General features: G+C 49.7%; 1 protein-coding gene and 1 long non-coding RNA gene across 3 annotated transcripts; one reads left to right on the top strand and one right to left on the bottom strand.

Annotated features, from left to right (window-relative positions):
• On the bottom strand, positions 1-5,110 carry LOC139073926 (uncharacterized). The gene is made up of 3 exons (XR_011523116.1): positions 4,974-5,110; positions 4,070-4,121; positions 1-133 (listed from the first exon to the last, which is right to left on the bottom strand). It is a non-coding gene; the product is annotated as an uncharacterized lncRNA (long non-coding RNA).
• LOC103546322 (E3 ubiquitin/ISG15 ligase TRIM25) lies at positions 4,529-26,246 on the top strand. 2 transcript variants are annotated; one of them, XM_070560778.1, is made up of 8 exons: positions 4,529-5,595; positions 10,254-10,349; positions 13,363-13,596; positions 15,616-15,787; positions 19,858-19,884; positions 20,223-20,291; positions 20,371-20,469; positions 21,380-26,246. In XM_070560778.1, the coding sequence occupies exons 1-8, from the start codon at positions 4,957-4,959 to the stop codon at positions 21,901-21,903; spliced, it is 1,860 nt and encodes a 619-aa protein (XP_070416879.1). In that variant the 5' UTR covers positions 4,529-4,956; the 3' UTR covers positions 21,904-26,246. The 2 variants fall into 2 exon arrangements, with proteins under 2 accessions (XP_070416879.1, XP_070416881.1); XM_070560780.1 differs by lacking the exon at positions 19,858-19,884.
• Positions 26,247-27,133: the final 887 nt, after the last annotated feature.

The raw sequence follows: 27,133 nt of genomic DNA, 5'->3' as shown, positions 1-27,133 counted from the left end.
AGCAGTCTTTGGTGTTTCCTGGCTTGCAGGTACAGCACTTCAATCTCTGCCTCCATTGTCACATGGTGTTCTCTCCTGATGTGTGTTTGTCTTCACATGGCATTTTCTTAAGTCATATTCCATTAGAGTTCACCTTAATGACACCATCTTAATCAATTACATCTGCAAAGACTCTATTTCCAAATAAGGTCATATTCACAGATACCAGGTGTTAGCACGTCAACATATTTTTGGGGGGATACAATTAAACCCCTAATAGCACCTAATAACAAAGCTTCACAATACATGAAGAAAAAAGGGACAAATACAAAGTGAGAAATAGGCAAATTCATTATCACATTGAAGAAATTGACATGTCCTCTCAGAAATTGGTAGAACTACACAGAAAAGTTGAGAAGGATATAGAAGATCTGAACCTTGGTATAATCGAGATTTATACATTCAACAACTGCAAAACACATTTTTTTTTAAGGAAGATTGTCCCTGAGCTAGCATCTGTGCCCATCTTCCTCTATGTTATATGTTGGATGCCTGCCATAGCATGGCTTGATAAGCAGTGTGTGAATCTGCGCCTGGGATCTGAACTGGCGAAACGCGGGCTGCCAAAGTTGAGCACGTGAACCCAACTGGTATGCCACCAGGTCAGCCCCAACACATACGGTTTTTTTTAAGTGCATTAGCAATGTTCACTAAGATAGACCAAATGCTGAGCAATTAAATAAATCTCAACATATTTCAAAAGACAGACATCTTAGATAGTAGAGCTGACTAAAATGGAATTAAATTAGAAATCCATTACAATAAGATATCCAGGAAAGCTCCAGATTTTTGGAAACAAAGCTGTATCCTTCTAAGTAGCTAATGTATCAAAGAAAAGATTATACTCATGTGCTACATAATGACATTTCAGTCAATAATTGACACCATATATGATGGTGGTCCCATAAGATTAATACCGTATAGCCTAGGTGTATAGTAAATGTTACCATCTAGGTTTGTGTAAGTTCACATAATGACAAAATCATCTAACAATGCATTTCTCAGACTGTATCCCCATCATTAAGTGATTCATGACTATTCAATGGAAATTAGAAAATATTTTGAATGGAACGATAATGAAAACACTTGTGGAATATAATTAAAGCAGTGCTTAGAGAGAAGGTTATAGTTTTAAACACCTATATTAGAAAAGAAGAAAGTTTAACAATAATGATCTAATGTTGCAACTTAATAAACTTGGAAATAAGAACAAATTAAACCAAAAGTAAATAGAAGGAAATAATAGATAAGAGAAGCAATCAATGAAAAAAAGAGCAAATGACAGAGGAAATTAAAGCCAAAAGTTGGTTCTTTGAAAGAAGTAATAAAATTAATGATCTATTAGATGGATTAGTCAAGAAAAAAGAAAAGAAAACACAAATTCCTCATATCAAGAACGAAAGAGGAGTTATTACTGCAGATTCTACTGACATTAAAAGAATAATATGATGACATTAGCAGAAATGGTAGAAAAAGGACCTCTGAAAATTCTACCTCCATAAAACAAAAGTAACAAAAATTATCAGGATCAACTTTTTCAGAAATCTGGAAATTAGGAAAGAGCTTGCAACAATTCAGGGAACGCTTATTCAAGAAAAGTGGCCGAATCTTGGTAAGAACAGCAAGCCTTGTGGTGTTTTAACTTTCCCTATTCTCATTGCCCCCACCCCAAACTCCACGGTGTCTTGAAAACCAATAGTCTGCAAACAACTCCAAGCCCTTGGGAAACTTACTGGCTCTTGGCATTTAAGGAAATGTCTATCCAGTCATTAGCCGATCACCAAATTAACTGAGTTAGACTTTAGTAGCGACACATGACACAGAAGACAGAGTTTACAGAATTAATTCAGCAAAGTCACTAAGCAAGTAACAACAGCAACAAACAGCCACCACCACAAACCCTGGGGAGAGGGGAATCTGGTGTCCACAGTGCTAAACTGTATTGTCTTAAGTGTCCAGTTTTGAACAAAAATTTGTGACACATACAAAGAAACAAGAAAGAATGGCCCATAGAAGAAGAAAGCAATCAGTGGAAACTGCCCCTGAGGAAGTGCTGATGTTGGACTTACTAGACAAAAGCTTTAAATCAGCTGTTTTAAATGTGTTCAAAGAGCATTAGGAAACCATGTCTAAAGAAATAAAGGAAAGTATGAGAATGATGTCTCTCTAAATAGAGAATAACAGTAAGAAGATAGATTTTTTTTAGAAAAATGAACCAAATGTAAATGCTGGAGTTGATAAGTACAGTAACTGAAATGAAAAATTCACTAGAGGGGCTCCACAGCACATTTGAGCAGGCAGAAGAAGGAATTCATGAATCTGAATATGGATCAACTGAGGTAATCCAGTCTGTGAAATGGAAAGAAAAGGAATAAAGAAAACTGCACAGAGCCCCAGAGACCCGGGCACACCAACAATCCTACCAACATCCACATGATGGGAGCTCCTGAAGGAGAGGAGAGAGAGGGAGGGCACATAGAATGTTTGAAGAAATAACAAAGGAATGAAATAGTAGACTAGAAAAAACTTAATACAAAAGAAGGCAGTAATGAAGAAAGAGAAGGGCAAAATGATGTAAGACATAAAAATAAATAGCAAATGGCAGATATAAATCCTACCTTATCAATAATTCAGTGTAAACGGGTTAAATGCTCCAGTTAAAAGGCAGAGATTGGTAGGATGCATAAAAAACATGATCTGACCCTATGCTGTTGTTAAAACCAAAAGCAAATGGAGACCAGTCTTGAAGGGTCTCTGAGTTGACAAGTCAGTTTAGTCACTAATTTTCTTAATTACCAATTACTATAAAGACACTGCCTTCTCACTATACAAGCTGCTTTGTAACACTATACCTGTGGGCTTCATTCCATGTTTTGGTTTGAGTGCTGCCGGTTTGCAAACTATCTTTTTGTGGTGTGCACAATAAATTTTTACTAATTACTATTTCAGCGATTCCTTGGTTTTATTTTGGCTATTTCTGAACCTTTGACCTTGTCTATACGAGGCATAATTTAGATTCAAAGACACTAATAAGTTGAAAGTAAAAGGATGGAAAAAGACATACCACGCAAACAGTAACCGATAACAAGAGAGACCACATTTGGGTAATAAAACGAGTCTCCATAAATTTCAAGAGATTGACATAATACCAAGTGCATGCTTTATCCACAATGGAGTGAGTGTAGCATGACAGGTCTTAGTAAATATCTACTGCATGGAATTTGAAAACATAGTCTGTCCCTCCTAGTCATCCTCACTGTCTAACCAGCGCTTCTAAACTTCTCCGCCTGCAGAGGGACTTCGACAAACGTTCCGGCGCGCATCACCAGGCCACCTCACCCACAAAAGCTAGCTCACAGGGGACTTCATGGTCTTATTTCCTGGAAACTGCTCCATCCCTCCCCTTGGGAAGCAGCACTTTCTAGCAGGAAATGCTTGGCTTCTGGAAACAGATAGTCTGGATGCCAGTATTCATTATCGTCATAGTTATTTAGTTTCTCTAAGCCTCGGTTTTCTCATCTGTAAAACGAGATAATTACACCTACCTCAAAGGGACTTAAAGGAGATACTGTGCCTAAAGCCTAATTTCCTACTCTCCCCACCCCCACTCTCCTGTCTTCCTTCTCCCCATGCAAACACTACCACCACAATATGAGAGAACAGATGGGGTAAAGGGTCCTGGAGGAACAGAGGTAGGACAGCCAGGAGTTAGCATGCTGAGTAAAGCCATCCTGAGCTGGAATCCGGTCCTACTTTGTCTAAAATATGTGACACCCACCCCCCCTCCGTAAAATGGATGTAATGACTTCTGTCTTGTAGCGCTTATAGAGATTCTGAGAGAGAATATGTGTGACTTGTCTAGCACACAGTAGGTGCCCCATAAGTGGTAGCTGTTACCTTTAGTGGTAGTCTAAGACATTTTTTCTCATTTTTTGCTGCCCACCCTGTCCCCACTGCCAACTCCAGCTAACTCCTCCCAAAACACTGTCTTTTTCTTTGTCCCCCATCCCCTCTCTTGAACACTTCTCACCTCCTGTACACCCACTTTTCCTGCATCCAGGCCAGAGGGGGAAAAACACAGCCTGAAAAATGAAAGAAAAAAATCTAAACATACAATTTTCAGAAAAATCTGTAATGCCAACATTATTTTTTGAGTGCATGTGTGTATAAATGCAAGTGTGTATGCTGAGAGAAAACCTTTGTTAAACCGGAATGTCTCCAAACCGCAGCGAAGTAGAAATGGAGAAAAAAAAAGCCTGTTACATGGGAGTATGGGAAGAAATCACCAAATTTAAGGATAAGTGTGTGATTATGGACTCCAGTCTATAGAGATCAGGGATCGTATGCCAATACGCCAGAGCCCAGGAGCAGGAAACAGGAAGGAAGGATTTAAAAAGTAAGAGAAAGTTCGTCGTTTAACTGTTGCTCCGGTTATTTGATAAGGCGGGTCCTGATATGACAGCCTGGCCCGCGGGGGCGGTGGGACGTCTCCGGTCTGGCTGAGTTCTCCGAAGGAAGGGACTTGCTGCAGGCGCCTTAGTGCAGAAGCCGGGCTGGATCCTGCCTCTGACCCCGGGATCCAGGGTTCTCCACCTGACGCGTCAGTTTCCTCATCCGCAGAGACACCCTAGGAAGCCTCCTGGGGGGTCGGAGGATCATCTGAAACCGCGCTCAGCGCCCCGTTAGTTCGACTCGGACCGCAGAACCTTGGCTCCCCGGGTACCCTGACAGGCCCGCCCCACCCCCTCGCCCATCCTTCCCCCGCCCCGGCCCGCCCTTTGCCCTCAGGTGACTTTCTGAAAGGTAGTGGGGACCTGCCCTCCGGTCGCTCAGTTTCGTTTCCTGGCGACCCGGGTCGACAGTGCAGCAGTCGCGGCCGTGGTTCCAGCGCGTCCCCTCGTTCGCCCCAGGAGAACCATGACGGAGCAGTTTACCCTGGCCGAGGAGCTGTCGTGCTCCATCTGCCTGGAGCCCTTCAAGGAGCCGGTCACCACCCCGTGCGGCCACAACTTCTGCGGGGCGTGCCTGGACGCGTCGTGGGCCTCCCGCGGCGCGCCGTACGGGTGCCCGCAGTGCCGCACCGTCTACCAGGCTCGGCCGCAGCTGCGCAAGAACACGGTGCTGTGCGCGGTGGTGGAGCAGTTCCTGCAGGCGAAGCTGACCCCGGAGGAGCTCCCCGATGGCTGTACGCCGCCCGCCGGTGGCGCCGCCCACACCCGGGTCAAGGCCGGCGCCAAGACCCCCGCCAAGGTCTCTGACCCCGTCGCCCAGGTGATCTGCGACCACTGCCTGAAGGAGGCCGCTGTCAAGACGTGCCTCATGTGCATGGCCTCCTTCTGCCAGGAGCACCTGCAGCCGCACCTCGACAGCCCAGCCTTCCGGGACCACCCGCTGCAGCCGCCCATCGGAGACCTGATACGCCGCAAGTGCCCCCAGCACAACCGGCTGCGGGACTTCTTCTGCCCAGAGCACGGCGAGTGCATCTGCCACATCTGCCTGGTGGAGCACAAGAGCTGCTCGCCTGCGCCCCTGAGCCAGGCCAGCGCCGACCTGGAGGTAGGGGTGGTGGGTGAGGGCGCAGAGGGGCAGCCTGGGCCTGCTGGGCCTGCTGGGCCTGCTGGGTTGTGCCACTCTGGCATGCCGGCATACCCTGGATCGCCTGGGTTCCTCGCTGGGCCAGGAACGTCCCCGATGTCACAGTAGAAAGGGGCTGGGAGAACATACAGCACTGCTCTCTCCCGCGTGGCCCATCCCCACCCTCTACTCCCCATTTTGCGCAGGGGACCAGCAAAGACACAGATGATGCTTGCCTTAAGCCTGGTACTTGTCTGATGGTGGTTGGTAGAGGGTTTTGAACGTCGACTATGAGCCCTGGAGGTTCATGCCTCTGTTCCCTCATTAAAACCTGGCAGCACATGAGGTGGGTATAATTAGTTCCATTTAGCAGTTGAAGAAATGGAGGTCCAGAGCTAAGCCAGTAAGAGGCCATGTGGGCACTGGGACCCCAGCTGGTTCCACTCCAGTTTGCGTTTCTCCCCATGGACCAGCCTGCTGTCCGAGTGTGCAGAGTCCAGAGCATGGGACATTCCTGGAGGTTTGAGGTCACGTGAGCAAAAGCCTGTGGTCAGCTGGAAGGTTGCAGTGACCAGAGAGGATGGTGAGGAGAGGGAGGGTCGGCAGAGTCCCCAGAATCCCTGGATGTGACCCCAGGTGGAGACGAACTCTTGCACCATAGAGGCCTCCTTCCTGGCAGTGCGACTTTGAGCCCAGGATGTGGCCCCTGGGTCCGAGTGGTCATCAGCCAAGGAGGGAGGTGGGACCAGGAGGATTGCTAAGGGGCCTTCCGGGTCTGTGATGATCGGAGTGGTTTGGGGGATCGGAATTTCCCTGTGGGCCCAAGGCAGAGGCTGGAAAGGTGTAATCAGACTGCGTTTGCTCTGTCAGTCTAGGCTCCTAAGCGTGGCCTGATTTCCTTTCGTTCTTGCAGCAATGTCAGGGAGAACAAGGGCTGTCCTTGTGTTGTCAAAGGAGACGTGAGGCCTGCGGGAGGTTTGCGGTGGCGCCAGGACGAGGATGCAGGCCCTGCTCCCGTCTGGCCATAGCCCTTCCCCAGCCTGGTCTGCTTCTCCTGGTCTGAGCTGGGTTCCTCTAGACTTGTTCCCCGAGTCTCAGGAGCCAGACCTCCAGGTATGGCCTGAAAGGTCACCTCTGAGACACAACAGAGTTGACATCAGGTGCAGCCACCTGGGTCTCCCCCGTCACCGTGCAGAACCTGCCTGGCCTTTGGAGCCAGGAGCCCCGCTCTGCCTCACATCAGCCTGTGGTTTAGGGCAAGTGATGGCAGTTCTCTGAGCCTTGGCTTCCTCATCTGTGAAATGAGGTTAATGACGTGCCCTCCCTTCCTCCAAGGTGGTTGGGAGCCTCTGGAGGGACGAGCTGTGTGGTGAGTGTTCCGTGTCAGGCCCAGTGTCAGGCAGCGTGGCTGGTCGACCCGGGCTCCGAGCAGAGCTGGATGTTGAGGCCTGGGTTTGAATTCTGGCTCTGCTTCCTAGCTGGGACATCCTGAAAGCGGGTGACAGTAGTCCCTATCTCAGAAGGTATGGGCAGGATTAGATGAGGCATCTATAGACAGCGTAGGCAGCAAACACTCCATAAGAACCGCCACCGTCATTTCTGCTACTCAGGCCCAGGGGAGAGGACAGCTTTCTGGGCGGAGTAGGTCAGGCTGCCCAGGTCTTCTTTGCCTCAGCCCCTGAGGACCAGGGCAGCCTAGCTTCCGCCGAAAGGCCCTTCTAGGAGTTCTTATCCATGGAGACAGAAGGCAAGTGTGGGCAGGAGGGCCCTTCTCGGCCTGGCCCGGAGCCTCCACTCTTTCTCAGCCTCCAGGGCCGGGAGCCTGCAGTCAGTGCCCAGTTTATTTGTGTGCCCTATACACTTGGCTTTTTAATCCTCGTCTTCCCCTGCCAGCTCCCGCCTTGCTGCTGCTCACTGCTGGTGGCAGAGCCAGGTCCAGCTGGGCAGAGCCCCAGCTGTGGGTGGCCGGCCTGTCTCAGCCCCTGGTGTGGGGTGGACTTAGGACTCTGGTGCCTCCCATGTGGAGGCCCCAAGCCCCCAGTCCATGAAGGATCCTCAGACTTTATAAAGTTCTCTACCATTGATTGAGAGATTGTCATGTCTGTCGAAGTCCTCGGGCCACTTTCCTTTTGCGTGGAGCTGTGAGGGCCCCTCCCTACCATCAGGGGGCTGTCCTGTGCATTTGATTAATTGTGGGTAAAATCTTTTGAAATAGTAAGGTTCAGGGGTGCATTGCTAACAGTGACTCTTGGAGGTGCAACAGTTCTCAGCCCCTGGGTGTTCTGGAGTCTCTTCCAGCTCTGAGACCTTCAAGGCTGGATCTGGCTGGGCCTAGCCTTCTGCCTTTGGCCCATAGTTTATCTTGGCCACTGTTAGAGGCCCGGTCAGAGGGCGTTGTCACAGAGGTTGAATCTGAAACATCCTGTGTGACTTGGGCCTTTGGGGTGGGGTTAGTGTGGCCTTAGTTTCTGTTTTTGGCCCTACAAGTGACTGTCACTGGGTTGTTCAAATCCAGAGTCAAGGTCAGGTTCAGCCCTGAATGCTCGAGTGGAGTGGGAGAGGCAGGAAAGTGGAGGGGAGGGCCACAGTATGTTGAGTCAGCTAGTTAGGGGAAGTTCAAGTTTTTTTTCTAGAAATTTCCAGCATTCTCAGTTGGGACCTGTGCCTGTAATTGTAAGGCCGGGCTCATATTTTCTTCTTCTTTTTTTTGTTTTATTGAGTTAATGATAGGTTACAATCTTGTGAAATTTCAGTTGTACATTATTGTTTGTCAGTTGTGTTGTAGGTGCACCACTTCACCCTTTGTGCCCACCCCCCACCCCACCTTTCCCCTGGTAGCCACTAATCTGTTCTCTTTGTCCACATTTTAAAATTCGTCATATGAGTGGAGTCATACAGAGATTATCCTTCTCTAACTGGCTTATTTCACTTAACATAATTCCCTCAAGGTCCATCCATGTTGTTGCAAATGGAATGACTTTGTTCTGTTTTACAGCTGAGTAGTATTCCCTTGTATATATGTACCACATCTTCTTTATCCATTCATCTGTTGATGGGCACTTAGCTTGCTTCCATGTCTTGGCTATTGTAAATAATGCTGCAACGAACATTGGGGTGCATAGGACTTTTGGAATTGCTGACTTCAAGCTCTTTGGATAGATACCCAGTAGTGGAATGGCTGGATCGTATGGTAGTTCTATTTTTAATTTTTTGAGGAATCTCCATAATGTTTTCCATAGTGGCTGCACCAGGTTGCATTCCCACCAGCAGTGTATGAGGGTTTCTTTTTCTCCACAACCTCTCCAGCATTTGTTCCTATTAGTTTTAGATATTTTCGTCATTCTAATGGGTGTAAGGTGATATCTTAGTGTAGGGTTGATTTGCATTTCCCTGATGATCAGCGATGATGAGCATCTTTTCATGTGCCTATTGGGTAAGGCCAGGCTCCTGTAACACGAGTTAATAGTGATGTGACCCCAGGCAAGCCACCGAATTGCTCTGTACCTCAGTGTCCTCATCTGTAAGGGTGGGGGCCTCCTGCCTCCTGTGTTGTCCTCAGCCTTAAATAAGTTAATCCATGGAAAGCGTTAGAGCGATGGCTATAGTAAGTCCATGATAAACACTGGCTCTATTCTTATGGTGCTGGTGATTTTCCTTCCCTTTTCTAAGTGCCAGTATTCCGTGAGCGGGGGGTAGGACACTCAGCTGTTGATTATGAAAATGTATAGGAATTCTGTGAGGCCTCGGATGATATCCTCTTCCTTCCTGCATCATTTACCCTTGTTTCTGGAGGCGACTAGGGGCCTAGAGCTTCTGAATCACTTTGATTCAGTTTCAGGGATTGAGCTGACTGGGGGCTGTTCTACCGCTGGCTCTTCCTTGTCCGAGGGTGCAGCTCATGGAGGTACCCACCTGTGGGGCTTACCGAGTGAGCCGTGGACTCTGATTTTTTTCCCTCCGCTTCCTGGCTTCTGGAATCGGCAGATGGCCCTGGGAGAGCATCCCAGATGCTCGGCTTATCTCCCTGGGTTGGCTTCTCCCGGATCTTGGCTCTCATCTTCCCTGCTTCGTTTGCACTCCATTATATCTTAGCAGATGTCCCCTCCAGTATTTTGTTTGCTTTCTGGTTGTTTGCAGTGGAGGAGTTGGTTGGAATGACCTCATCTGTCATTACTGAAGCAGCTGTCCCAGCCTGTTCTGTCTCTGTGTGAGCTTGGCCACTTTGCTGTCCTCCTTTCCTCAGTTTCATCATCTGTAAAATGGGTCCTAGTGAAGAAGCTCATATTAGCAGCGAGCATTCAGTTTGTCCTTACCAAGATCCGGGCACTGGGCCGAGGACTTGCATTTTCAGTTCATCCTCCTGCTAGGCCTATGAGGTGTTTCTTGGCCAAAGGAACTGAGCTGAGAGATAGCTGCACAGCGAAAAATCAGAACTGGAACTCTGGTCTGTCCTGCTCCAAATCCTGTGACTTCTTTCCTGTCCCCCTGACAGGATGGAAGGAGGCAGTCAATACGAGAACACTTTCAAAAGCTCCAGGCAGGCGGTGGAAACACCTGTGGGATAGATTCAGGGGACGGTCCCTGGTGTTGGGTGGGGACTGGGCGAAGTGCTGTCTCATCCTAATTTGTTTGCTCCACAGAACAAGCTGAAGCATAAGTTGACTGTCATGTACGGTCAGATCAATGGTGCATCGAGAGCGCTGGAGGATGTGAGAGCCAGGCAGCAGGATGTGCGGGTGAGTGACAGGGCTCTACCGGCAGCCCGGCCTTGGAGGCCTCCAGGCAGGACAGTCTCAGCTTTGACCTCCACAAGGCTGTGTCAGGTCCGCTTGCAAGTGTCAGAATGAAACGTCAACCTTGCGAAACGTACAAAAAACTGTGTGCACAGGAGAGAGCCTTCACAGACCCAAACTGAAAACTGCAAGCAGGCCCAACTTTTAGGGGCGGGGGGGTCATTAAAAATTACAGTTAAAGTTAAAAAGTAGTAATATAAAAAGTGGTTAGGTTTAAGTGGGAGGAAAACGGGAAGCAGAAGTGTATGCTCACTAGAGTGCCTCTATTTCTAAAAAGGAAGTGTATTAGTTTTCTAGGGCTATCGTGACAATTCACCACAAAGTCGGTTTACAACAACAGAAATGTGTTCGCTCACCGTTCTGGAGGCCACCAGTCCAAAACCAGAGCGTTGAGGGGGCCATGCTCTCCCCGAAAGTTCTAGGGAAGAATCCTTGCTTGCCTCTTGCAGCTGGCAGTCCTTGGCTTGTGGCTGCATCACTCCGGTCTCTGCCTCCATCTTCACACGGCCTCCTCCTCCCTGTGTCGTCTCCCTTCTGTCTCTAAGAAGGACACTTGTCATTGGATTTAGGGTACCCAGGATGATCTCATCTCAAGGTTCCTGCCTTAGTTACATCTGTGAGGACTTTTGCTAGGTAAGGTCACATTCACAGGTTCTGGAATGTGGACTTATCCTTTTGGGCCACCATTCAATCCATTACAGGAAGTACAGGAAAAACGACTGGAAGCAAGTATAGTAAAAGGCTAGTAGTGCAAGTGTTGGAGAGGCAGGATTAGGCTGTTTTTTTCCCTCTAGTTTCACAGTTTTTAGAAGATTACGTTGCTTTTTTACGGAAAGAGGATTTGTGTTTTCATATTGTGTCCTGGAGCTGCAGTGTCCAGCTTTATGTGGCAGCCGTGGCCTCATTAGGTGAGATCTGGGTGAGGATGCCAGCTCTGTCACACCCTAGTCTGTAACACTTTGATCTGGTGCCGGGTATCTGAACCTTAGTTTTTCTTTTTGCACAACGGAATCACAACTACTTTCTGAAGGTGCCCTAGAGGCTAAATGAAAGGATGCACGTGAAAGTCCCTGTATGGTTGGGGGCAGGTAACAAAGATACCCCCGAAGGTCAGAGGCTAAAAGAAGATAGAAGTTTATTTTGCTCACTGTGATAGCTCAAGGCCAGACATGAGCACCCTGGACTGGTGGGCCGGCTCTGCTCCACGTGATCATTCAGGGATTCAGGGTCTTTCCTTCGTGTTGCCCCACTACTCCATAGAGGGTTTGCCTCATCTCTCTGGTTGAAGCTGGGTCACCATGACATCTTTGTTCCAGCCTGTGAGAAGGGGGACAGGGAAGAAGTGTGTTGCACATATCGCTTCTGCTCCCACTGCACTGGGGACAGCGTGCCACATGACCAAGCCTAGCTGCAGAGGATGCTGGGCAATGTAGTCTGTGGCTGGGCAGCCACCTGCCCGTCTAAACTCCAGGGGTGGTCTGTCACTGAAAGGAAGAAGAGGAGAACACTCAGGGACATTGGCTGTCCCACTGGACGTGGCAGAGCAAAAGTTGGGTAAAGAAATAATTGAACGCCATTCTCCTGCATACGGCCCCTCTCCTGTGTGTTTCTCTCTGTTGTATTTGGTTTTGAGCTATTGAGGTTACCCAACCTGTAAGGGGAGACTAACTCCTGGAGCAGTGCCGTCCTATAGCAAGATCATGTGAGACTCATGTGTAGCTCTAAGCACATTTGGTTCACACGTGTAATTAATTCTAATAATACATTTTAACTCAGTGTATCCAAAATGCTACCATTTCAACATATGACCAATAAAGGGGCACTAATGAGATATTTTATGTTCCTTTTTTTGTACTAAGTCTTTGAAAGCCAATGTGTATTTCACACTTAGAGCACATCTTACTTTGGACTAGCCATATTTCAGGTACTTTGTCGCCACGTGTAGCAGGTGGCTATGGTATTGGACAGGACGGTTTTAGAGGATGATATTTTCTAGAACAACTTTATACTCTTTCTTTAAAAAAATTACCAATTTACTGCTTCCCAGCTTAAGAAACCAAATATCACCAAGGCAGTTAAAGCCCCCACTTTGCTTCTCCCTTTTATATCCCCCTTCCTCTCTTCCAGAAGGGACCACTATCCTGAATTCATTTGCTCGTTCCCATGTGTTTCTTTATCCTTTTATTCTGTATGTATGCATTCCTTTAGTAATAAATACTGCTCTTCTGTTTCTTTCTAATCTTTATAAAAAGAGCATGACACTGTACGTCTTCTACAAGTTATTTGTCCCTCACGGGAATTTATCCCAGTTCATTAATTTTCATTTCTCTTTACTATCCTGTCCTCTGGATAACTTGCAGCCTATGTATCCAGGCTCCTATTGGTAGACATTCAAGTTGTTTGCAGGGTTTTGCTAATTCATACGATGCTGCCATGAGCATTCTTGTGTGTGTCTCTGGGGCAGGTGTCTGAGAATTTTTCTTTTTTTTTTTTGAGGAAGATTAGCCCAGAGCTAATAGCCACCGCCAACCCTCCTCTTTTTTGCTGAGGAAGCTTGGCCCTGAGCTAAAATCCGTGCTCATCTTCCTCTACTTTATATGTGGGACGCCTGCCACAGCATGGCTTGATAAGCGGTCCTAGGTCTGTGCCGGGGATCCAAACTGGTGAACCCTGGGCCACCAAAGCAAAGTGCAGCAGCTTAACCACTACACCACCGGGCTGGCCTCATGAGAATTTTTCTAGAATATATTCCTTGGATCAAGACGTTGGGTCATAGGGAATGAGCACCTTCACATTCACCAGATATTGCCAACTTGCTCCCCAAAGTGGTTGTGCCCATTTGCACTCCCATGAAGTCCAGGAAAGAGCTCATGCTGCTCCACAGCTCGCCACCGTGGTCCTGCAGGCTTCGCTTCCTGCCAGTCTGATGGATGCCCTCTTGTTTTCGCCCTTTTAGGAGACTACACAGAGGAGGATGGAGCAGCTTAGGGAAGAATTCACGGAAATGAAAGCTCTCATCAGTGCCCTGGAGGCCAAGTCGATACAAAAGATAGAGGAAGAGGAGAAGAGGGTCAGCAGCAAGTTTGACCACAGCTACCAGGTCCTCCTCAAGAAGAAGAGTGAGATCCAGAATCTGAAGGAGGAGACTGAACTTGCCCTGAATAAGGGGGACGAGTTTGAGTTTCTGGAGGTGGGTCTTGATGAGGGCGTTGTTGAATGCTCTTTCTGCCTGGCATTCTGATGTTGAGTATAGGTGCAGTGGGGCTCTCCAGGAGTTGGGGCTGTAAGAGATCGTTGTAAGCATCCCTGAGACACACACTGTATTAGTTTTCTCTGCTGCTTGACAACTTACCACAAATGCAGTGGCTTAGAAGAACATCCACTTATGGTCTCATACTTTCTGTGGCTCAGGAGTCTTGTCTTCTTAGGGTCTAACAAGGCTGCAATCTGCATGTCGGCTGGGCTAGTGGGCTACGTTCCTTTTGGAACTGAGGGATGTCTTCCAAGCTCACATGATGTTGATAGAATTCAGTTCCTTGTGGTTGCAGGACTGAGGTCCCAGAGTTTTGCTGGCTGTTAGCTGGTGTCCACTCTCAGTTCCTGGGGGCTGCCACACTTCCTTGTCATGTGTCCCTCTCTCAACTTGGCAGCTCACTACTTCAAAGCCAGTGGAGACTTTCTACCTCCAGGAAGGCCCAGGCTGTCCTTTAAGGGGTTCTCCCTGACTAAGTCAGGCCCACTGGGATAATCACCTTTCTGGTTAACTCAAAACCACCAGGTTCAGGATCTTAATTACATCTGCAGCATTCCTTCAATTTTGCCACATAATCTAACCTAATCTAAGGAGTGAATCCTATCCTATTCACCATCCTGTCTATCTCCAAAGGGGGCGGATTATGTAGGCAGTGTACCCAGGCAGGGGGGCACCGTGGGAATATTGGGAGCCATCTTAGAATGTTGCCTACTACGTATGCCTCCACCCTCTTCTACCCATCGTCCTCCGCAAGGCCCCTGAAGTGTCTTTCTAGAGCACAGACCCCCTGCCCTTTGTGGCTTCATGTTCCTTAAGGTGGCCCACAAGGTCCTTGGTGACCAGGCCTTGCCTTTGCCAGCAGCCTCATCTCTTGCCACCCAGCCCCGGCCCGTGCTGTAATCACAGGCACTCACCATTCCTCAGACTCAACAGGCATTGCATGGGAATGCCACGGCCGACCTTCACTGCCTAGGGAATCCTGTCCTTTTTCTGGGGCAACTCCAGTTTCCCTGTCTTCCTTGGGTCCCATTGTTCTGCCATTACTGTGGTCCAGAGCATGTTACACTACAGCCTCTGCTATAGCACTAGACAACATCTCATCTTGCTTGATTTCTCATCCTTTCGGGCAGGGCCCATCCCTTCTTACCGCCCTTCTTCCTGCTGGCATGTCCAGCGTGAAGCAGAGTGCCTGGCATGCAGTGGGTGTTCCAGTGAGCCGATCAACTGGGTGACGTGCTGTGACACCTCCAAGGTCCGTAATCCTTGTTCAGGTCATGGGGAAGGTATAGGAGTGAGAAGGGAGCCTTCTCTTCTCCCTGCTCAGACTTCTATCCGTGACCGGGCTAGGTGGCATTCAGTTTCCTCTAAGGTGCTCATTCCTGTTTGTGCAGTGGCTGCACCAAGCTCTCTGAGAAGGATTCAGGCCCATGTGTGGGCCTCTTGATACTGTCTGACCTGATGTTGTCTCAAGGTTGGGGCTTTTAGTCAGACCATCCCTCTCCGTCAGATGTGCCCCAGCCGCATCCCTTGAGGCATCCCTGTCTGTTCAGAACGTGTGTTCAGAGCTGGTCCTCGAGGGATGGAGATGGTCCTGCATGCCCCAGACTTTTTCAGCCACAGCTGGAGGAGAGGAAAGAGCATTATCCATGGGGGTCCGGGGACTCGTCCCAACTTTGTCTGTGACACTAACTGGTAGCGTTCCTGGCAGGACACTTGTCATTTCTTGACTTCAGTTTCCCCGTCTGTCTGGTGAGTGACTTCCAGGGCCCTTCCCGCTCCAGATCACTGTGTCTAAAAGTGGCACTTTAACCCCGGGACCTCTGGTCTGTAATTTGAGAAGGCTGATTGGACTTAGCGCCCTTGGGCACAGGGAAGCTCCTCCCGCAGTTCATGAGACCTGAGCCCTGGCCCTGGCTTCACCAGAGTTCCCTGCCCTAACTCCCTGGATTGTTCCAGAAAGCGGCAAAACTGCAAGGAGTCTCAACGAAGCCAGTCTACGTCCCCAAGGTGGAGCTGAATCAGGAGCTGATCAAGGGCGTCTGCCAGGGCACCTTAGACCTCAAAAACGAGCTGAAGCGGTATATCCAACAGTCCCAGGACAAGAAGCCCCATGAGCCCCCTGTCTCAGGTAACCACTGGGCCCCCTGAGATGGGATGAGTCCCTTGGGGGCTCTGGGCTAGGGGGAGGGTCATGATCTGGAGCAGTGGGGCTTGAGTTCAAGGGTCCTGGGTCATCTGCCCTTCCTCTGGGGGGACGTGGGGAGTCTCTGCTTCATCCTGAGATTGTCGCGGTCCTTCCTAAATCATTTCTGGGGGCTGGATCTTATGCTGGGCCTTTCTGGATGGGCTTGTTTAGCTGTGATCTTGCGGCCGACTCAGATGGGTCTTGAATGGAAGCTGGATTGTCAGGGTATTTGGTGGGGGAGTAGCTAGTTTTGGCATCAGAGAAACCTAGAACTTCTCTTTCCATCTGTTTTCCTTCCCCTCCTATCCAATCCATCCCCCGATTTTGCGTCTTAAATATCTGCTGACCAGGTCCCTGGTCCTCTATCAGCCAGCACCGGCCTGCTCTCCGTTGCCATCACCTGTGGCAGCTTCCTAAATAGTCCGTCTGCATCCGCTGCTGCAGCCCTAGAGAGCTTTTCAGGATACAAATCTGACCTCCTGGGACCTTGTCCCCCTCACCCCTTTCAGGGAATTTCCACTGTTCTTAGATTACAGACCAGACTCTTGACCTTGACCTACAAGTCCCTGCCTCAGGCCCTGTCTGTCTCTCCAGCCCTGAAGTGCCACCTCCTGCCATGCATCTCTCTGCATTCAGTTCCTCAGACATGCTAATCTTTCTGCCATGGGGCCTTTGTATGTGCCCTTCGTGCTGTCTGGAAAGCTCATACACCACCGTCTTCACAAGTTAACTCCTCTCATCCTTTGAAGATCTGTTAAAACATTACATTTCTCAGCCAACCTCCCCTGTCACCCTTCTCGTTCCCCTGACTAGGTCCCAGGATCTTCATCACCCCTTGGGCCCCTTTGTAAATCTGTCATTTTACTCTTCCTTGCTGATCCCATCTGTCTCGCATATCGGATTGTGATCTTTCTTGGGCAGGCGCTGGAGCAGTTTCCCGTTGAACACTCTCTCCACGGTGCCTAGCACCGAGCCTGGTTCGTAGTGAATCTTTGCTGTGGAGTCCAGGGGGTGCGCTTGAGTTTCAGCTCGGCAAGCCGAGTGTCCTTGCCAAAGGGCTTCTGAAACAGGTGTGCGTGGCTCTGCTGTGGAGGGTGAAGCTGTTGGTGGATTAGCCACACATACTTGTTTTCCTGTTGCACCAGCGATCCCTAGTCAAGGGGCAGGGGGAGAGAGAACACCAGAGGGAAGGGAACTAGCACTACACGCCAGGCGTCTGATCCCAGCTCCCTCGAGCGAGGGGAATCATCCCCACCATATGCTGGAAGAAACGGAAGCACAGCGAGCGTTCAGAGCTCCCGGAGCTGGGTGCTGGTGGAGACTCAGCCTTGGCTAGGTTTTAAGCCAGAGAGGAGAGGGAAAATCCCAAGCTGGTCCTTCTCTTTTCCTGTTTCTAGTTCTTGTAAATGAATGGATGGGGAAGGTCAGTGGAAATGAGTGTCTTTGCCAATCCTCTACCTGCCCGCCTGTGGCAAAGCTGGCTCTGACGGTTGCTTTGAAACAGCTGAATGAGTTGACCCCTTCTTTTTGGGACAAAGGACCATGGAGAGCATGGCGATTGCTCATACCCAAACCCTTTTGCCCTGTGAAAAATGTCCTGAGTAGGTAACACCACTGCTATCCCTGTGGCAACAGCATGGCTGTGAGTGGCTGGTCCTCTGGCTGACACAGGCGTCGCGTACCTCCAGAGGGGCACACCCATCCCAAGTCACCTTAGGTGCCCAGGTGCTTCTGGAGAGAAGTGTGGCTACAAGACCCCCTGAGGACAAGTTGGAGGGGCTGTTGCAGGAGCTCCCCTGGGGCCCTGAGGGGTCCGGCCCATCAGCATTAGATATGCGGGCTGTCTGGAGCAGCAAGATCACCCAAGCTGGTTGGCTTGAGAAATACTTAGGACACCCAAGTTCTAGCCCTGGGCAGAGCCTCCTGGAGGAGACGGATGGTGGTCCCGGAGCAGCGGAGGCTACACCGAGCTGGCAGCTCAGAGCTGCCCCGTCTTCAGCTGTAATGTGCTCTTGTTGTTAAGTGCTCCCCGACCTGCTTTTCACTATTGCCCTCTTGTCGCCTTACTCCCTGAGCCACGTTAGACTCTTTTTTTCTGATTGCCCCTGCCCATGAAATTTTAATGCCACACTTATGTGTATATCTGTTTGTGTACTGTGCTTTTATACATAAAAAGAGTAAGACTTCCCCCCTCCCCCCGAGAATCAATTCTTGTCCCCTGAGGGGCTGGGTCACCTTGTTGAGAAGGCACATGGTCCTCAGTTTCCTCATCTATCAAATTCGGACTTTGACGGTATCGACTTTGCGGGATGATTGTGAGTGACATTTACAACGGACACTGATTGTGACAGCTCTTTAAAGACCCTAACTGTGCCCCGGAACTCTTGGCTGTTGCTGCTTCCCTGAAAAGTCCGTGTGCACCGAAGAGTGATGCCCACAGCGCTGGGTGTTGGGGGGTGAGAGAACTCTGGGCTTGTTTGTGTGGTCGGTTGTGTCTGTGTTTGGGTTGTCTTTGGCAGACAGGTGTGTGGAGTCCATCCCTGGAGCAGAGTCAAGGGCTGGGATGCAGGTGGAGAGGGAACCCGTAGCTGAGCTGGAAAATGTAGAAAGGCACTTTGTAGGCAAAGGGAAGCGGAAGAGTAGGTGAAAAACACTGTAGGCCTGTATCCTTCTCAAGCCACACGCCCCCTGAGAGCTCCCTTGCTGCTGCCCCAGATCACAGGCCCCAGCCTTAGCCCGCGGGAGCTGTGGATGCTGCCACCAGGCGGAGATGGGGAAATAGGCAAGGAGTGGTGGACTAGTCACAGTGTAGATGAGACTCCTAAGGCTTGTGATGACCCGGGCGGGGGCTCTGTGCCCTAGGCCGGCCTTGCAGCCTGGGGACCTCCCAAGATGCTGGTCCAATGAGGGTGGGCAGGAGAGGAGTGGAGGGTGAGGAATTGAGGGAAGAGTGAAGACAAATGGGCCAGGTGGGACGGAGGGAGGGTCTGTTGGGGACAAGAGGAGAGAGCAAGGCTAGTCTGTAACATAAAGTCTCCTGTAGGCGGGCAGGGGTAAGATCTCAAACCCCCTTTTGATGCCAGTGGCGGGGAAGGTGGCCGAGTGAACCCGAAATGTAGCCCACTTCAACTTGAGTCTGCATCAGAGTCGCCTGGGGAGCTCGTAACACAGATTGCTGGGCCCACCCCAAATGTTCAGATTCAGCTGGTCTGGGGTGGGGCCTGAGAATTTGCATTTCCTACAGGTTCCCAGGTGATGGAGATGCTGCTGGTTTGGGGACCACACTTTGAGAACCACTGTTTTAGCTAAACTCAGTTCCCATCAGTGCACACTCTAGAGAGTTTGTAAAGACCATTGTGATACTTGGCCAGCATGTTTTTTTGCTGACTTTCTATTTGTCTTTTTTGCATTTTTTTCTTTTGTGAAGATATAATTCACTTACAGTAAAATGCACAAATTGTAAATGTACAGTTAGATAAATTTTGACAAATACCTATGTGTGTGTTACCATTACCCAAATCAAGATAAAGAATTTCCATTGGGACCGGTCCCATGGCCGAGTGGTTAAGTTCGTGCCTCCGCTTCGGTGGCCCAGGGTTTCACTGGATTGGATCCTGGGTGCGGACCTTGCACTGCTCATCAGGCCATGTTGAGGTGGCATCCCACGTGCCCCAACTAGAAAGACCCACAGCTAAAATATACAACTATGTACTGGGGGGCTTTCAGGAGAAGAAGGAAAAATAAAAAATAAAATCTTAAAAAGAGGTATTTCCATTACCCCAGAAAATTTCTTCATGCTCCTTATTGGTCAGTCCCTGCCCCCTCAACCACTGATGTGGGTTTCTGTCACCACAGAATCATTCGCCTGCTGACCTCTTATATTTTTCAAGGCAAAACATACCAGCTTTATTTTTATGGGTAGAATTCATGCAAATGATTGTTATTACAGTGTTTTGAAAGTTCCATTGCATTGTGCTTTAAAATATCTGAATTCTGAAAATTTTCTTCTTCAGAAGGCAAAAAGAATACCAAGAAACCTGGTAAGTTGTGCGTTTCTGCATCTGTTGTTTCTTGAGACTGCCTGAGCACAGAACTCAGTGCCGGCAGGGACAGCTGACCTGTCTTGTCAAGGGTCTGTGACGGGGCCTGCGTTCTATGAGTGTGTTCTGGAAGAGCGGACAGGCCTGAGGTTGGAGGAGAGGACAAGTATGAGGCAATCAGATGACTGTGGCCCTGTCTGGATGCACATGTGTTGTCCCAGTTGTCTGAGTGTGTTTTGTGGAAGTGGTTCTTGAAAATCAGCTTGGAAGGGAGCAGAGGCCATCAGGTCCATTTTGTGTCATGTCCCCAATTCATGTTTCTCCTCCCTCATTTCCAGCCCCACCCAGAACATTTCCCTTTGAAGCCCTGGAACTGATAGTGGATTCAAAAGAAGTTGGCCTGGAGGGTGAGTTATTGTGAGCAAGGGGAAGTAGGGTGTCCACTCTGAGTTTGTTCTGGAAGCCACTCTCTGTTTTCTTACTCAGCTGGAGCCAAAACCACCACCCCACAGGCGAACTCGATGTCTCTCAGGGACAAGGTGCTGGAGGCCTTTCTAGCCAAGTCCAGACCTGAGCTCCTGAAGTGTGAGTACTTCGGCTCTGGCGAGCGGTCCTGCTGGCTCTCGGTCTCTCCTGCGTGGCTCTGCCCAGTTTCTCGCCTCGCCTCTGTCCAGCGTGGTCAGCCTCTCCCTTGTCAGCTACTCACCTGTCCTCTGCTTTGTTGCACCCTTGCTTTCTCCCTTCTGTCAGCACCTGCCTTCCTTCACCTCCCGTCGTAGGCAGCCTAGATTCCATAATCAGTTCTTTAAATCCTCGTCTGGCTGTCCATTCTGGCTCAACCCCAGCTGTGCTTGAACCCAGTTCATCCTTTTCTCTGGGCCCGCACCTGGAGCCAGCGGCTGTGCCCCAGATATCACTGGGCATCCCACTGCCGGCCCTCCTGCTCTGGTTTTCCTGCCGACCCCCCTGCCATTCCAAAACCTTCCCAGTTGCTGAAACCTCAGCCTTCTTCCGGTGCTCCCCAGCATCCTCTGCTTCACAGAGAAGAGAGGCGCTCTGGGAGGGGACTCCCTCATCCTCTTAGTTATTGTCATCTCATTTGATTCTATACCCTCTTCCTCCTGCACTCCCTGTCCCTTCCCAAGGCCAGTCCCTCGTCTGGGACTCTGGATCCCATTCCTCCTGCTGTCTCTGGAATTTTACACTCTTAGTTAGGCCTCAGTTATGGATGTATGGATAGATGGATTGAGCTATGGGTGGATTTGTGGATGGATGCACAGATGGATGGATAGATAGATGGATAGTTGGGCGGATAGATGGATAGCCGGGTGGATGGATGGAGGGAGGGATGGCTGGATGGATGGATGGAGGGATGGACACATGGATGGATGGATAGATAAAAGAAATGAAACTATACTACCTGTTGGGGAAAAGTTTAAAAGTGAGAGTGCTTTGAGCCCCTACTAATTGATTCCTTGGGGTAATGCTTTCTTAGATGCTGTTAGAGTCATCCTGGACTGCAACACCGCCCACAGCAATGTGGCTCTGTCAAAGAACTACACCGTAGCTTCTGTGGCTGACGTACCCCAGAGCTACCGGCCCCATCCTCAGAGGTTCACATACTGCTCTCAGGTGCTGGGCCTGCACTGCTACAAGGAAGGGATCCACTACTGGGAGGTTGAGCTGCGGAAGAACAACTGTGGGGTGGGCATCTGCTATGGCAGCATGCAACGGCAGGGCCCTGAGAGCCGGCTCGGCCGCAACAGCTCCTCCTGGTGCGTGGAGCAGTTCAACACCAAGATCTCTGCCTGGCACAAGAGAGTGGAGAAAACTCTGCCCTTCAAGGCCACGCGGGTTGGTGTGCTTCTCAACTGCGACTACGGCTTCGTCATTTTCTTCGCTGTCACTGACAAGGTCCACCTGATGTATGCGTTCAAGGTGGACTTTACTGAAGCTCTGTACCCGGCTTTCTGGGTGTTCTCTGCAGGTGCCACGCTGTCCATCTGCTCCTCCAAGTAGGCGGGCCATGGACAATGTCTCTGGCTGACTACCAGTGGAGTGCCCAAGACTCTAGTGAAAATGCTGCAGGTGGAGCTCTCTCGGAGGACTTCCCTGAGAGTCCCTAAGTTGAAAGGATGGGAGGGGAGTGGGTGGCAGGTGGGAGGGTGGGGAGATGGGATAGAGGAGGGATTTGGCCAAGGCAAGGGGTGGGGTGGCAGTGATTGTGTTGTGGGTGAGGAAGCATTTCTACCTCCCGGCGCCCATCAGGGCAGGGGGACCTCCTCCCTCTTGTTTTGGTAGCTCTCCAGGCTGCTGGGCAGCTGGATGGGGCTTTTGGGGACAAGTCCTTACTGCCCCTTTCCTCCTGGAGAAATCTGTAGCCACTGCAGGATCTTTCTTGCGTCCCTTGGTGTATGTCCGGTTGCTCTCCAGAGTGGCCTTCAGATTTTCGTGTTTTGATTACTCTCTATAGGGCTATTGTACTCTATAGATTTTTTAAAATTCCACAGTCATGGGATTTCAATGTTAGTCAGCCCCCACTACCCACGTGTCGGGCGTGGGGTGAGCGCTCAGACTCCTGGTTATTTTCGGTGCTTGAGGGAAACCACGACAGCAGACCTCCTCCCAGACCAGACTCTCCCCCAGAAGCGTGTCCTCCTCCACTGGAAGGCAGGCCTGCTTCCCTGGTCTCCTGCACCCCTCATCACCCCAGTCGATGGTTTTGAAAGGTTTAATCAAACAGGAACCTTTTCAGCCTAAGGCTTCAAAGCATGATCTGAATCAGCCAATGCTGAATTTGCGATTCGAGGTCAAGGTGACCCAGGTCCCGTGTGGACGGAAACCCTTCCCACTCCCCAGTGTTGTGAAAGGCATCTCCGTAGCCACCCTCTGGCTGCAGCTGTGGAGCCTGGCGGGAGGCCTTCTTCCCATAGCCTAGGCTTTGGGGCAAGGAAGTCCTCAGGGCAAGAGGGACACTGACCTGGGTTGATGGAAGTGTGATGATTTTGCTCTTAGTGTCTTGCCTTCTTTCTTAAAGATTGGCATCTGGGCTAACAACTGTTGCCAACCTTTTTTTTTTTCCCCAAAGATTGGCACCTGGGCTAATAACTGTTGCCAATCTTTTTTTTTTTTTTCTGCTTTATCTCCCCAACCCCACCCTGTACACAGTTGTATATCTTAGTTGCAGGTCCTTCTAGTTGTGAGATGAGGGATGCCACCTCAACGTGGCCTGATGAGCGGTGCCATGTCCGCACCCAGGATCCGAACCCTGGGCCGCCACAGTGGAGCACGCGAACTTAACCACTCGGCCCCAGAGCCGGCCCCTAGAGTGCCTTGCCTTCTTAATGATAACTCTTCTCAGTGACAGCCTCCCCTCCCCAGGATTGTGAGATGCTGGACTGGCTGGTTAGATACCACTGTGGCCAACACAGTGGAGTGACAGCTAAGCCCAACATCTGAAGCCTGTGTCATGCAGAGAGACCATGTGTAGTTGCCTCAGGGACCATCCTAGGTCACCTGCTGGGATGACAACCTATGACCAAAAGGGCCTTCTGGCAGATCTCCTGGGAAACAGCAGCATTCCTGTTCATCCTTGGCCATGCACTGCAGACCCAGCGCTGGCCCTTGCATGGCCCTGTCACCGGCTCCAGCCCCTTCTGCTCTCTTCCTTGTCTGAGGCAGTTCCAGATGGGGGATTGACCAGGCTAGGGTTCAGGAAGACTTTAAGGACCAGGGAGGGAACAAGTTACAGTGCTCAAGCACAAGGGGCTATTTTACCTGCAGTGTTTCTGTGCAGTGAAAATAACCCCAGTCCACTAAGGGCAGGAGTGAATGGACTGCTGGAATTTCCCAAGCTCCTCATATCCTGATGTTGTCATCCCCAAAGTGGTAGAAATTTTACCTCTTATGGTGAAATGAGTCCAGCTCTGGGCTTTCCAAGAGGAGAGCTCAGGTCAGGCTCCTTGTGATATGCAAAAGAGGTCATCACTGGGGAAGGATGGGGGACCCCAGACCTTCTCACATGGAAATTTGAGAACATAACGCATCTCTGGCCTTGTGCTGGAATTCCAGGGCACGCCAGTCAGTCCAGGAGCACGTGGCCCTCCCGGCAGATGTGTTGATCTGTGTCTTCTCCCAAGGACTTTCACTTCCTTGGGAGAGAGATCATCTCTGTAGGGAAGACATCCCTGCAAGAGCCGAAATGTGGTTCTTTAAAGTTTTCTTCCTTTGTTACTGGGAAGAGGAGTTCCTTGGGGATTTTCTCTGCTTTTGGAGATGATGAAAAGCAACTTCATTGATCTTCTGAAAGAAAAAGCTGTCTGAAGCCAGTTCATACTTGGGAAACAGCCGGGCTTAGGGGAGGAGAGTGCCAATGACTTATCCTCGGGTCGTGCCGCGGCTCTCTTCTGCACAAGTAGGGGCCACAGAGAGGCCTCTTCTCTGGTGAACACACAGCTCAGGATGGGGAAGACTCCTCCTTCTGTTTATGAGAGCAGGTAGGTGACCCAAGCCGAGCTCTGTGACAGGCGCTTTGGAGATGTCAATCGAGGAGCGCACCTCGCGGTCTCCAGCCTCACATTCCCTGGCCTTGCAGGGCCGCTGAGTCCTAGAGTGGGAGGAAACTTTATATCCCTCTGATTTTTCATTTTGCAGAATATGTCTGATGGGGAGGTATTGGATGACTCTGCTCACTGCTCTCCCCATCCCATCGTGGAGGAGATTCCTCCTGGAGTGTGTGAGGGATCAACCCTGAACCCTGGGGACGTGTTAGAAATTCCCAGAAACACAAACATAAAAATACTCTTCAGGTATTAGGGACTGTCCCAGTCACTCTGACATGACAAACCCAAGGTCAGGGTCAAATCTGTATTATTTAAGATTTCTTGGTTGATTCCCCAGCTTTTTTCTTTTTGAGGAAGATTAGCCCTGAGCTAACATCTATGCCCATCTTTCCCAGTTTATATGTGAGATGCCTGCAACAGCATGACTTGATAAGCGGTGTATGAGTCTGTGCCTGGGATCCAAACTGGTGAACCTAAGGTTGCTGACTTGGAGTGTGTGAACTTAACCACTGCACCACCGGGCCAGCCCCTTGGTTGCCCTGTTTTAATTACTCTGAAATGGATCTGTAATCTATAACTAATACTGACATTGTATCTCTTACCTATTCAGCACCCCCCCCCCCCAATTGATTTTAATTAATTAGGAGTATTTGAGCTGTTATTCCTTCCGCTTATTTTGTTAGATTTGGTTCTTTAGGAGATAATCAGGGCTGTGGACACGAACCTTTGGAATCCCACGAGAAATACCAGGGCGAGGCTGATGACATGCCTTAGAAGCCTTGAATGTAATCCAGTGGTGCTTGGTGTTCTCTCTGGCATCGCAGTGTGTGTAGAAAATGGTACTGATCTGTATGCTGGAGTCAGCCAGTGAGGTGCCCACCGTGGGAGGCTGCTGCCCAGGGCCTCTGGAAGCTCACCCCCAGGGAGTTGAGATTTCAGCGTGCCTATAGCCCATGTGAAGACTGCCGTGGGTGCAGCACCCCCTGGGAAGCTTTTGATAAAGAATTCTCAGAACGATAGGATGTCCTTCTGGGCTTTGCTTCAGGATAATCTGAGGATGAGCGGTATGGAGAAGGGCAGGGGGGTGTGCATGAAAGGGTAAGCCACATGCAGATAATCAGCGAGATGCTGATGGGAATGTGCGGGTTCGTTATATTCTTTCTATCGCTGATTATGCTTGAGCGTTTCTATAATAAAGATTTTTAAGAATGACATAAAAAACAGCTGAGGCCAGCAATGGGCCCTGTCCAGTGGATTTTATTGCTGTTGAATAGGGGTAGGAGTTACAGGAGGTGTGGACTTGAGGTTGTTGTAGAATAAAGACTTCGCCCGGCCTTTGTCCTGGTTCCTGGGGGGAGATGTTAAATTCTTGGAATTTCCCAAGTAATAGGGCTGTCTGTTATTCATGAGCCCCTGGATCACACTTGAGTTTAGGCCAAGAGGTGAGATGACTCAGGATTGGGCCTGGTCACAGAAAGATCAGCCTTGGAGGGTTGGGACTCTGAGCCAGCCTGACCACCAGGAAGGAGAGAGGGACTAGAAATTGAATCGAATCCTGTGGCCAGAGAGTCAGTCAGTTATGCCTACGTAACGAAACCCCGACTAAAAAATCTGGATCTTGAGGCTCCACTGAACGCACTGAGGAGCCAGGAAGGTGATGCACCCTGGTTCCGCAGGGAGAGAGTGTGGAAGCTCTGCATTTCGCTCCCTCCTAGACCTCACTCTATGTCTGTCCGTTTGGCTGGTCTGATTTGTATCCTTTACAATAAAACTGTAATCATAAATATAGTGCTTTTCTGAGCTCTGTGATTCTAGTGAATTACTGAACCTAAGGAAGGTCATGTGCTATAGACTGAATGTCTGTGTTGCCTGGAGATTCAAATGTTGAAACCTAACCCTGAATGTGAGGGTGTTCAAGGTGATCAGGAAGGTGATAAGTTCCTGAAGTTGGAGCCTCGTGAATGAGATTAGTGCCCTTATGAAAGAGACACCACAGAGCTCCCTCACTCTTTCTGCCGTGTGAGGACAGAGCAAGAAGTCAACTGCCTATGAACCAGGAAGCAGGTCCTCACCAGATACCGAATCTGCCAACACCTGGATCTTGGACTTCCAGCTTCCAGAACTGTGAGAAATAAATGTGTGTTGCCTAAGCCGCCCAGTTTATGGCATTTTTGTTATAGCAGCCCAAACAGACTAAGACATCATGGGAACCTTCAGGGTTTGTAGCCAGTTGGTCAGAAGTGTGGGTGGCCTGGTGACCCCTGAAGCGCGGCTGGCATCTTGAGTGAGGGCAGTCTTGTTGGGACTGTGACCCTTTGGCCTGTGGAGCCTAATGCTGACTCCAGGTGGTTAGCAGCAAAATTGCATTGCAGTACGCCAGTTAGTGTTAGAATAGAGGTGGTGGAACGTGCAAACTTCGGATGAACCCTTCTTGACCAACAGTGAATAAAACACACTGTTCTTAAAAGCAGCTCCCAAGTTTCTTCTCTCTTGTGTCAAGTCCCCAGGGTGTAAAGTCCTGGGTTTTGCTCACTCTCATCTTGCCTCCCCCACTTCTTGTGATTTCTTCTTCCTCACTGTCACTGTACCCAGAAAAATACTCAGTATGTCAGTTACAGATTTGTCCTCCCATTTAGAGATGCTGCTTAAACTGTCATGGGATGCTCTTCTGTTCCAATAAAAAGTTC

The sequence above is a fragment of the Equus przewalskii genome, chromosome 10 (assembly GCF_037783145.1).
Source record: "Equus przewalskii isolate Varuska chromosome 10, EquPr2, whole genome shotgun sequence".
NCBI classification, from domain to species: Eukaryota; Metazoa; Chordata; class Mammalia; order Perissodactyla; family Equidae; genus Equus; species Equus przewalskii.
The sequence above is the reverse complement of the archived record's forward strand: the minus strand, read 5'-3'. Positions and strand labels throughout refer to the sequence as shown.